This window comes from Anthonomus grandis, chromosome 20 (genome assembly GCF_022605725.1).
Source record: "Anthonomus grandis grandis chromosome 20, icAntGran1.3, whole genome shotgun sequence".
Lineage (NCBI taxonomy): Eukaryota > Metazoa > Arthropoda > Insecta > Coleoptera > Curculionidae > Anthonomus > Anthonomus grandis.
This window is the reverse complement of record NC_065565.1, coordinates 121,722-134,304: the sequence shown is the minus strand read 5'-3', so window position 1 is coordinate 134,304 and position 12,583 is coordinate 121,722. Positions and strand designations below refer to the sequence as shown.

Sequence of the window (12,583 nt, the reverse complement as noted above, 5' to 3'; positions counted from 1 at the left end):
AAAAAATATATTGTAGTTTCTTTTATACGTCCTAACCTTTCTTTTATTGTCCTATATTTTAATTAATTATTACGAAAATAATTGTAAAAATAGTTAAGTTTCTCCTCAGCTCCTATATCTATTTCATCTTGTTCTTCTGCATCTATGTTGTCATCATTGGCATTTTCTTCCTCCTCTATGTTATATTGTTCGTTATCTGCTTTTGATATGTTGCAAAGAGTGACGCAACATTTTATCATTTCGCAAGCAAACACTGTATTTCTCAGTCGAACATAATTGAGGCAAGGAAATTTTTCTTTTAAAATGCCTATAGCACATTCAACTACTCTGCGAGTCGTTTTATGAGCTCTTAGAAATCGCATTTGCGAAGCGTCACCGTCATTTCGTAAAACAGGTGGAATAAGCCATGATTTAAGTGGATAAATGGAGTCTCCCAGCAATACAGATCCTGGAAATGGTCGCCAACCGTTTTCCATTCTTTGGAATAATGAACTAGTTCGCAGAACTCTCGCATCACTTACGCTACCAGGCCAGTTAGCGGAAACGTAGTAAAATTTTAACGAAGGACCACAAACAAGCATAATATTTAAAGAGTGGTTTCCATGGCGATCAACAAAAGCTGGTTCATGTAAACTAGGTGCACAACTTTAATAAGTGTTCCATCAACTGCTCCACAAACAAGCGGCATACCAGCAATTTGTTTAAATTGATACATAACTCTTCCAATATCATCGGGCCAACAAACGGTTTCTCTAAGCATGGTTCTGTTAATAGATAGAACAACTTTGTGAACTATACGGCATACTGTAGCTTTTGAGATGTCATGCATATCTCCTGCACTGTGATACTGCATGCCACTTCCAAGCCAATGTAAAGCAACCATTAGTTGCTGTTTCGGCGTTAACGCGTAATTTCGCCTTGTATCGTGGGCTAGTTGTTGTTCTATTCTGTTTAAAATTACGTAGAACTTCGCACTAGGTAACCTAAATCGTTCATTAAATTCATAAGTATCTTCTATATAAAAATAGGAAATTCGTTCCCTAAATATTCTTGGTCTTCTCACAAAAACTCTCTCTTCCTCGTCACTTGATTCAGAATCGCCCATTTTGTAAACTTTTGCAAATTAACTCTATTATTCTAACTCACATTATTATGCTAAAAACACTCATAAAAATACATCAATTTTATTAGTAAAATTTATGAAGTCTAGGTATTTATGAAACAGTTCTCAAATTATCCTAATAAAATGTACTAATTTATTAACCAATACGCTAATAATTAATAATATTATCTAATAAGTTTATGAAACATAAATTGATAATGTAAACTAATATTACTAGATTTTTGCCAATAATATTGGACTAATATTTTTTATGAAACAGGCCCCAGGGACCAACAAATAAGAAAGCAGTCAGTTTGCTTCTTGAGTAAACGCAAGAAATTTGTCTCCGAAATAACCAGGAGAATACCCATTTTGGATTTTTGGTTAATGGCCAAGAAATAATTCCCTTATTTGATATTCCTCATCTGTTTAAGTGTATGAGGAACAATCTTTTGGAGAAACATTTACATTTTGTACAAAATGGTAAATCTAAAATTGCAAAAGGGGATCATATAAGAGCATTTTACAACTAAGATAGTCATAACCCAGATTTAAAGCTACGTAGCAAACTGACTGATCAACATGTTCTTCCACATAAAATCAATAAAATAAAGGTAAAGACATGTACACAGCTGTTTAGCCACACTGTAGGAATTCTAATAAAAAGAATTTCTAATTGGGGTAAGAAATTAAATTATTCTTAAAATATTTTGTTTATTTTTAACCATTTCTTTATTCTAGGTATAAAGGACAACTTTAATCTGCTACGAGAAGCTGAAGATACCGCAGATCTAATCCTTTTCCTGGACGACTTATTTGCCAGTTGCAATGTCAAAATGTAGTTAGCCCCGTCCAAACCTCTAAAGAGGATGATATCTAATAAATCCATGCACGAGTAATGTTGGCGTAAGGCTTTACCAATAGTTAAGTCTATGAAATTTTTCTCCCTTAAAAAAAAGCAATTTGTTTACATTCCTACGCTAAAAAACTTCCATTTCACAATATTAGGATTTTTGCATCTAAGACGGGTTCTTTTAAATGTCCATAATTTTAAGTTTATTTTAAGTGCTTCGTTTAACCAAGACCCTTTGGAGAATTTTTTTAGCTATATCCGTAGCCATGGTGTTAGAAATGCTAATCCAAGTGTCACACATTTCACAACGTCATTTAAAACACTATTGGTCAATAATTTTTTAGCTTCACACTCGCCGGCATCTAACTTTTTTTAAAGATTCTTGTGAAGAAGCATTAGACGACTTAAGTTGTTTTTGTAGGATGAAGTGGACCCTGGCATTAAACCTCTAGATAATATTGATTCACTTAACATACCTGAAATTCCAAAAGAAGTAGATTTAGATACGCAGACAAAAATATCTTCAAACATAGTAGTTTACATAAGTGGATATATTGTTAAAAATCTATGTAAAGGAAAAAAGATTTAAAATATTAGTTTAAAAATATTAAATTGTCCGTTACATAGTTTGGGGGATAAAGTTTGTCAGGTTATTATTAGATGTGCCTTATTTTGGTGGTGTCGAGGTGTTAATAAAATTTTAAAAGGAATCGATAGTAAGTTGTAAGTGTTACATTTTTATCTGGCAAGCCAAGCAATGAGCTTGGAAACGACATTCGATTATTTTTTAGTAAAAAAGAGCAGGCTCCAACTTAAATTTAGCAATTTATTTCAGTTCTCTAGCATTTATAGTTACTTCACAATTAATTAACAAAGTTCGAATAAATACGCCATGTTTAATTTTTTCCTTGTACCAGCGCGGCCGGGATGTTACGTCACAGGCGCCCAGGTGGACGCGACACCGACGCTAGCATGTCGACCGCGCACGCTGCTTTGTTAATATTATTATGCATGTTTTTGCTGTTGTTTGTGTTTTTCAAAATGTCTGCTCCACATACCTGCTATAAATATTGTATTGTATTTTAATAAGTTCATATGTACATATGTTCTATGTCGAAAAACGCCTTAGACAAGGAAAATGGTTGGACCGGTATTAGCCTATATTTACAATGTTAACGAAGTGAGCCGACTTTTTCTCGCATTATGGTGACACGCTTACTTGTTTTTGAGTGTATTTTAAGAGATTCTTGTTTTTTTTTAAGTAAAATTTTTGGTTAAATCTATACTTTTTGGATATTACATCAAGGTGGGATGTTCATTGTTTTGATTTAAATTTCGTAGGAAAAATAATTGCCAGATGACATTTTTGCAGATTTGGTGGCAAGCAGCTCGTTTCAGGTGCGTGACTACAGGTCCGCTCATTTTCCTTGTCTAAGAAAAATGCTTAGTTTTTGAAAAACAGGGTGTCAAAGTAAAAGTTTATTTTTAATTATTTTTGAATAGAATTTATAGTTTTAAAATATTTACGTTTATATAATGGGTAAGTTGTCTGACTGACCACGAACAAATCCCTCTCCATTGTAATTAGTAAACAAGCAAAATACCTACGTCAATAATAAAAGTTAAAAGTCAAAATGTCATCAAACAAAACCACCCTGTCAAAATAACGCCTGGGCACTAGGCTGTGGCTGGCTGGCTAGCGAGCGCTCTATAATACACCGTCGCGTCGCGTCGTCTATGGGTACAAACATAGTGGAACGACGAGGCTAGAGGCACAGCGACGAGGTAAGCGACGATATAAGCGACGTAGCAGGAGACATACACATAGTAAGGAGACAGAAGTCGCGATTAATTGAGACTCTTCAAATTCAATTTAGTCAAAACAATGTTTTCCGACAGTGAAGATGAAATTTTATTTGACAATGCCGCGCTTCGCGGACTTATTGTAATGGGAGGTTTAAACAGAACTTGCTCTGTACATCCCATTAATAAATCGCGCAAACGATTTGGGCAGTATCATACACTATTTTTTGAACTCAAGCAGCATCCAGACCGATTTTTCGAGTACTTGAGAATGGATATTGCTACTTTTAACTATATTTTAGAAAAAGTGTCTCCATGTCTACAAATGAATTGGACAAACTACAATAAACAACCCATTGGACCGGAAGAGAGGTTGGTTATTACTTTAAGGTAAGTTGAATGTATATTTTTGTACAAAAAACATAATATTTATATGTTATGTTAATAATAATGTTAATATATTATAAACATAATATATTAACACTGGAAAAAATGAACAAAAATAAACTAAGTAGAAATATTCTTTTCGGTAAAAACATAAAACGAAAGATTCAGTAGGAGTGGGCATTCTGATTGATCGGATAATCGAAAGGTTCGATTCCTTGATTCTGATTCATTTGATTAGTATAGCCATAAGCATATCTCTGAACCAGATCTGGAACGCCATTTCTAAAATGCAAAATGTTGTTATCCGTAATTTTTCTCACGTGTGGTAGTAGACTCTTAAAAAATGACAGATGATCATCTTCTTTGGTTTCATTTATGTTTGCCCTCTTTGTTCTAATGAACTCCAATTTCTGTTCCTCGATGGCCAATAAAGCGTCAACATTATTTTTTCTTTTACGGAGTCGGCCCTTTAAAACTGTTCGAGGTTCAGCAAAATGACTTGACGTGCCTGTAGATGAATCCTCAGTGTTTTCGGAAGCAACAGAAGCAGGTGTCAATGGCTCGACATTCACGGGATCTTGTACATCGTCTATTGTTTCCGTCTCCACTCTATCGTCATCAGAATTCACATCAGATTGCACGTCCGTAGCAAGCGATTCATCCAAAGAATCTACCAAATTTTCCGTTGCTTGTCGAGGCCTAAATTGATCCTTTAAGAATAACAAACTTTTAAAATAGGGCCAGTGGGATTTAATTGCAATGTCCCCTGGATCACCAGACCGTGGAATGGGAAGTTTTTTCAGTTCTCTTCGGAAATAATCTCTTAAATTTTTCCATTTAGTTTGGGCCACCTTCACTGCAAAAAAATGGATTTCAGTTACGAATAAGCTATTTTTAACATTGATTTTTTTTGTTTCAGAAGTGGTTCATTCTAGCATTAGTGTTAAATTAAAATAGAACACAGCCTAATCACTGACACTAACTAAAATTTTATTATTTTTTATTGCAGATATTGTGCTACAGGGGAATCTTTCAAAAGCCTATCATTCACTTTTCGCATGGGAGCTACAACAGTTGGATCAATTGTTAAAGAAACTGTTAACGCGGTATGGAATATATTACAGCCAATACACTTGCCAGTTCCAACACAGAATGATTTCATTAAAATCAGTGAAGATTACATGAAAATCTGGAATTTTCCCAATTGCTTAGGTGCATTGGATGGCAAGCACGTAAAAATTAAATGTCCCAGTCATTCAGGAAGCATGTTCTTTAATTATAAAAAATTCTTTTCGATCGTTCTTCAAGCAGTCTGTGATGCAAATTATCGCTTTACTGTAATAGAGGTGGGAGGATATGGACGACAATCCGATGGGGGTACTTTTCAAAGTTCGGCTTTCTCTAAATTACTTTCAAAGAAACAATTAAATGTACCAAATGAACAGTCTCTACCACATACGCAAATTCGAATGCCATTTGTTTTCATAGCCGATGAAGCATATCCACTACAAGAAAACTTGCTTAAACCCTATAGTAGACAAACTCTGAATCCTGAAAGGCAGTACTTTAACCAGCGATTATCTAGAGCTAGGAAGACGATTGAATGTTCATTTGGTATAATATATGCAAAATGGAGAATATTATCGAAAGCCATAGAAACAAACGAACAACTCGCCGACATTACAATTAAGGCAATTTGTCTTTTACATAATATTATCATGGATAAAGAGGGTTTCGAAAGGCATTTAAAATTGGTCACAGAAAGTCCTGCAAATAATAATTTTACAAGACCCAATTGGAATGCAAGAGGTCGGGTTCCCAATCAAGCAATTTTTATTCGTGACACATTTAAAGATTACCTAAATAATTTCCCTATTCAATATGAGTGACTCTGTATATAAAATAAAGGTATGTACTTAAAATTTACTTGCCTGTTATTCCACATTCTGTAGCTACTTGTGACCAAAGCTCATCTAATACATAACGGTTTCTATGATCTGGATGAGAAGCATTTCATAATGCACGCCTGTTAAACACGCAGGTTATTATGTTTACTTGCTCAGCCATTGCGTATATGCTGTACCAACAAACAACCTTTTCTAAACCAAAACATGCAAAAACCAATCAAAACCGTCCCGTATCAACGCGACAATAAATGCAAATTTTATCTCGACGCGCACCGCGTCGCTTTTCTCATCGCCTAGTACCGCGTCGATCTCTTTACTATGTTTGGCCAGAGACAACCATCGAGACGCGTAACTATGCCTACAAATTTATCCGATTGTTCTATCTCACTTTAACACATGCATTTTCCTATGCCGACGTCCTTTTTTAGCTTTACAGAAGGTAAACGAAGATGAAGCCACAAGCGACGTTTAATTATTAAATGAATGTTGCCAAGAGGTGTGCACTTTCAAATAATTACCAAATACTTAGTATTTTCTTTCTTCTTCTTTTGTGTACAATTAAAAGCGAAGGAGTGGTAATGAATTTTTGATCTGACAATGCCGCACACCGCCGCCAACTGCCAAGGACATCAAAATAAATGGCGTCTTTCTATGTTTATGTGTTTTGAAGTGAGTTCTTTGTGAATTTTCGTTATTTTTTTGTCAGAGTTTTTTGTGAGTTTATTGTGTTAAGAGACTTGTTTTTTGGTTTGTAGTAGTTAAGCATTTTGTGGTTAATAATAAACAATTAAAGGTAACCCCTTAAAATTAAGTGAGAGTGTTGTATCCTTATCGTGCTATTTTTAGGTATAATCCTTGTAAACATGGGGTTAACTTGTCTTGTATGTGGTTCAAGGGAGGAAGAAGTCTCAAAAATGCACTATTTTCCTGCCAACCTGGATAGGTAAGATTCTTTTAATATTACTTAATTCCCTTAAATTTCAATAATTTTTCTTAAGTTGCTCAGTGGGGGTTACCAGTACCAGTCCTAAATTAGGGTTGGTAGTGGACAAAACCCAGTGGCTTTAAAATAATAAAACCCAATTAAGTATAGGTACTGTTTTTTTTTAAAGAACACATTGTTAATGAAATAAACAACAAACATTTATTCATTTCCAAATAATTTTTTTTTCAATACATATATTAGGGATACTTATATTCCCCCTCTTATACCTGTAAGGTTATCATAAAAAAAAAATAAAAGTAGGTAATAGAAGTAACTAATTAAAAAAAAAAATTGACATTCTTGGTTTTATTCCTGTGTCCTTCAATATTATAAATATTAAGCAATAATATGAATTTATAGATTTAATAAAGCACATTAATTTCTGTAATAATAAAAAATAGCAACTTGAAAGTGTAATTTTCATTTAATTATTTGTTTTTTTTTTGACAACAATAGAACAATAAAAATATAATTAGAAGAAGCAAAAAAGCTGAAATAAAACTAAAATTAGGTTCAGTAGAGGGTATTAAAATCCATCATATTTAACTCTTTATTTAAAAGAGATATTACCTACTTAATGTTATTAAATTTTTTAAAAATAATTCTTACTTTTCTTTTGCTTTTTCTTCTAAATAAGTGATATTTTTATTATTTAGTTCATTTTATTTACATATTATGTATAGTTGATTCTTCCAGCCTTCATACTTACATCACAATGATGCCACCAGCAAATTTCATAAGCTGACGCTTGGTGTCATGTCTAGACCACCGTCACAAAGAGGATGGCTTACTTCTCTGAATGCCATCAGAGGAGTATGGGCCTATATGAAGAATATGGGTGCTTCATCCTTGCGGCCAAGATCCTTAAACCAGGATCCATTAGAGAACCTATTTGGTTCCATTAGGTATGGTTGTGGTTGCAATGACCATCCAAATTGTAAACAATTTATTGGCAGCTTAAAGACCCAAATCTTAAATGGGTTAACAAATCAAGCAATCGCAGCAAATTGTGAAGAAGATGATAGCATTCTTTTATCAAATTTAAAGGTTTTTTTAAATGTTGAAAAAGAGACTAAAAATGAATCCGATTTAGCAGTTGTTAAGGCGGTTATAGAAAATGACCAAACTGAAGCAATAATTATTGAGGAAATCTCTGACAGAATTTTTTCTGATGTATCTGCTGGCAATGTAGGTGTGTTTTCAGTTGCCTATGTTGCTGGCTTTATAATAAAAAGTATTTTTAAACAAATAGATTGTGAAGTATGTAAGGTTGACATAACTTCAAATGATCTGGAACTACACAATGTATATATAAGTAATAAGGAATGGACAGATTCAAAAAATTCCCTTATATATCCCAGCCAAACATTTACTGCTGTAGTTGGAAGTAGCATAACTACATTGGAGTTGTTTTTAAAAAAAAATGCAGCAAAGAGAAATGTGCTTTTGAATGCTGAAAATTATTTAAAAACAAATTGTAATTTTGAATGGCTAACATGCATCAGTCATCAAAAGCTCATTTCACATCTTACAATCCGGTCTGTGTGTAAAATTGGTATTCCTTGGTGGTGTAAAAGGAAAAATCAGGATATTAAAGAAACAAGGAAAGAAAAAAGGGCGAACAAAAGAAAATTGAATAAATTTAAGCGTTGATGATAATTATTGTTATTTTCTTAGTAAGATTATTATTGTTTTATGTTATGTAGCATGTATGTATAATGTTTTTGCAATGTGTATTTCTCATTCTTATAAGTTACATATTATATTATTTTGTCTATCTTTTCGAAAAACACTTCTTGATTTTTAATTGACCAAAAGGAAAACAACTTGTTTATCTGCATATTAAAAGTCCCTTAAGTTTTTTTTATGAATTAACTGAAAATATTAAGGAAGTTTATTATTTTAGTTATTATAAATTCTTTTCTAACGTTTATTGTAATATATACTATATTAAACAAAAATAAGCAATGCAGAGCAAGCTTTTCATTAACACATGTAAATGTTATGTCCTTAAGAGAGCTTATATAAACAGTTATGTAAGAAAATAAAATTTTTAATTTACAGAAAATATTAATTAAACAAAAATAAAAATTTCTTTTAACAGTATTGACTAAGGTGATGTCATTATTTTATTCTTTATTATAGTTATTTTTTTACTGTTTCAATTGCGAATAAAAAGAATATTCAGGGTTTTATTTGAAAACTTTTAATGTAAATATCTTTAAAAGTTAGAAAAACTAAATTTGGTACAAATAATAATTCATCTAGGGGGTAGGAGAAACTAGGAAGAGCCGGTCAGAATACTTTAAAAAAGTATTTAAATAATTAATATTTGCACTAAAAAAATGTATTTAAATGTTAAATACTTTTTATAATTATTTAATTTATAAATTTAATTTATGAATTTTATGAACAGGTTTAAATATTTAATGAATTATTTAAACCTGTCTTTTTTGTACCAAAATTAGTATTTCCAACAGTTTCGCTTTCATAGATATTTATATTGAAACTTCAAATTGACACCCTGCATAGCAAAATATCAACATAAATCAGCTGATCCTAAAAAGAAATAAAATAAAATTCAAATTTCCCGCGTAAATTTCTGGACAAGATGCCTCCAGCGCCATCTTCGTTCACCTTCGATGACGCTAAACAAGGATAGCTACATGGATAATAATTTTGTGTTGGCTTGCGCGTCTCGAAGGTTGTCTCTGGTTTGGCTTCATTACAATACACGATGAAATAAAAGCCGCGTCGCTTACCTCGTCGCTGTGCCTCTAGCCTCGTCGTTCCACTATGTTTGTACCCTATGACGTAGCGCGTAATTGGGACGGGATCTCGGGAGCTATAAAAAACCCCAGACTAGCAGCCTTATAACTTTGCAAATACTTACCCTAACAACTTGAAATAAACGTCATTGTTCTTATAAACTTATGTTGTATTTATTTTTGGGAAAATATATATATTTTTTTTTAAATTTTCCAAGCCCATTGTTTTATCGACCCGATTAAAGTTTAAGCTTATCAAAAGTGGCAATCTCGTCAAAAGCAGAGAAGTAATAAACCTTTATAAAATAGTTAAAACTTTTGCTTTAGGTACTATCTAACGTAGAAATTTCTTTTCATCTTTCTCTTTAATTTCAAAAAAGACCGAAAAATATATAAATTTTTAATTTGAACAAAAGTTATACAAAATAGAGTTATTTGTTTAACAAGGCAAAAAAGTACCACTTTATGCCGAGGCTGTGATGATTTGAGCCAGCCCAGGCAAAAAATGTGATTTTTGCCGTGTAAAACATATAATTTTTTCTCCAAATGTTTTCGAATTTCCCGCAAATTTTTCTTTTTTATATTTTATTGCGTTTAAATGACACTTATAGACGCTAATCACACATACACTAATCACACTTATAGACACTAAATAACGTAGGTACCTAAATATGACTCTTGCTTGGCTTACAGTTTTTTTAAAGACTTTCAGATTGCCACCTGCAATGGAATGAACACAATTTGGCATTTAAATAAAAAGCTAAAAAACATTTAATTAATTTTATGGCAAGAAAAATATTTTGGATAATTTTTCGATCAGTTAGTAAACAGTTATTGTCAGTTGCCAGTTTGGTGTTTCACGTTGTTCTGATTATCTGTTAAATTAGAATCATATATAAACTTTTTCTTTAATGTATAAAGGGCTCTTTCTTTTGTGAGCAAACAGGTCAAAAAAAAAGTAATTTCCTTTGTAGTAATTATTATTATTTTTCATACATTTCTGTTAACCTTTTGCTGCATGCGAACAAAATGTATTACTCTACAGCATAAGCATCAAATTTATTTAACAACTAGGGAAACAAAAAAAAATAAGTGAGGTATGAATTTATTTTTTAATACTTATTTCTTTTTGTTACAACTTCATACTATTTTAAGGTATTCAAACCATGATCCCGATTTAGAGCAATTTGATATAACAAGCTTGCAACCATAAAAATAATTCAAATTTAAAATGTCAGCAAGTGAGTCGAGAAGATGTAATTAAACTTCGGGAAGTTTTTTATAGAAAATCCAATAAAACCATTCAAGATGGAATTTTAGCCAGTTACATTACTTTAGATATATCTAAACGAAAAAGGTGTCGCAAGGCTGATGGAAAACCTCACTCTTTTGCAGTAAAATATTGCGTAAGTTAAACTAAGAGTGCTCAAATCCCCACGCTGTTATATACATTTATTTTTATTAAAAAAAATATGGATTTGAATTTTTTTTTACCTATTAAAATTAAATATTTTTTTAGTTTGAATGTTTCACCAAATTTTTTTTTAGGTTTTCGTTAAGCGACATAAATTGCAGGTTTGTCAGAAGTTTATAATGGCTGTTTACAATGTTCGTCAGAGGAGGGTGAATACCATTTGCAGGAAAGTGCAAAGTGGGGAAACAGTTTTAACAGAAAAAAGGGGAGGGGATAGACGCACTTTTAAGTTTGTGGATAAACTGAATGCTGTAAGATTTTTTATTAGTCAGTTACAAGGAAAGGAAAGCCACTATGGAAGAAAAAAGTCTGACAGTATTATGTATCATCAGAATATAACATTTCTATACTTTGGCAATTATATAACAAAAAAGCACCAAACTATCTGAAAGTAAATTACAAATATTTCAGCCGGGTGTTTAGTAAATACTTCAATATATGATTCGGTAGTCCCGCTACTGATGTCAGTAGCTACTGCGTTAGAACACAAACCAAAATTGGTATGTCTCAAATTGCTACACAAAAACAAAAGTTATCTACTGAACTAAAAGTGCATAAATGCCGTGCATCACAATTTCATAAATTAATGAAAGTTGAAGATCCCAATACCATTTCATATTGCTTTGATCTGCAACAAGTTCAGGTATTACCTAAGGTCCCTATTCAGGAGGCATTTTACGCCCAACAGCTGTCAATATATTTTTTTGCATTACCAAACTTTATTGTAAAGACCCAGTATTCTATACATGGATGGAGCACCAAGCAGGTAGAGGGGCGACTGAGATATCTTCCGCTCTTATCGATTTTTTAAAAAAAATTACATTTCCAGACAATGCGACGAAAATCCGTTTTTTTGCAAATGGGTGTGGAGGACAAAATAAAAATAATCATGTTGTGCATGCTTTAATGTTTTGGCTCCAAACGTTTTCATGTGAGCAGATTAGGGACATAGAAATTATATTTCCAATTAGAGGTCACTCTTATCTCTCCGCCGATCGTATCTTTGGACTCATTGAAAAAAACTTAAGGTCTCATAGTATTATAAAAACTCCAGATCAATATTGGGATATCTCCACCAAAGTGGGTTGTGTTAAAAAACTTGGAACTGACTGGCATTTACTTGACATAAAAAAACTTTTGCTGCATCTGAAAAAAGTGACTGGAATTCATTCTTGTCGAAGACTTTTGTTAAAGAAAAAAACTTCCACCCATAATATTTTGCGGAAAACTGAGTTACTATATCGTAATTCAGATGAGACAAAAAAGTTTCAATCACTCCTAAAACTACGAGCAAGATTCGATCA

The 12,583-nt window shown here is 32.4% G+C and overlaps 1 protein-coding gene across 1 annotated transcript; it reads left to right on the top strand.

The window, feature by feature from the left end:
- The first annotated feature begins 3,853 nt into the window (after window positions 1-3,853).
- On the top strand, window positions 3,854-6,067 carry LOC126747879 (uncharacterized). The gene is made up of 2 exons (XM_050456793.1): window positions 3,854-4,148; window positions 5,155-6,067. The coding sequence occupies exons 1-2, from the start codon at window positions 3,904-3,906 to the stop codon at window positions 6,032-6,034; spliced, it is 1,125 nt and encodes a 374-aa protein (XP_050312750.1). The 5' UTR covers window positions 3,854-3,903; the 3' UTR covers window positions 6,035-6,067.
- The last annotated feature ends 6,516 nt before the right edge of the window (window positions 6,068-12,583 follow it).

Bases quoted from the DNA above. Each gene is read 5' to 3' on its own strand.
- LOC126747879 (XM_050456793.1), top strand. From the start codon at position 3,904: ATGGGAGGTTTAAACAGAACTTGCTCTGTACATCCCATTAATAAATCG. The intron at 4,149-5,154 runs GTAAGTTGAATG...TTTTTATTGCAG, and splicing joins AGGTTGGTTATTACTTTAAG to ATATTGTGCTACAGGGGAAT.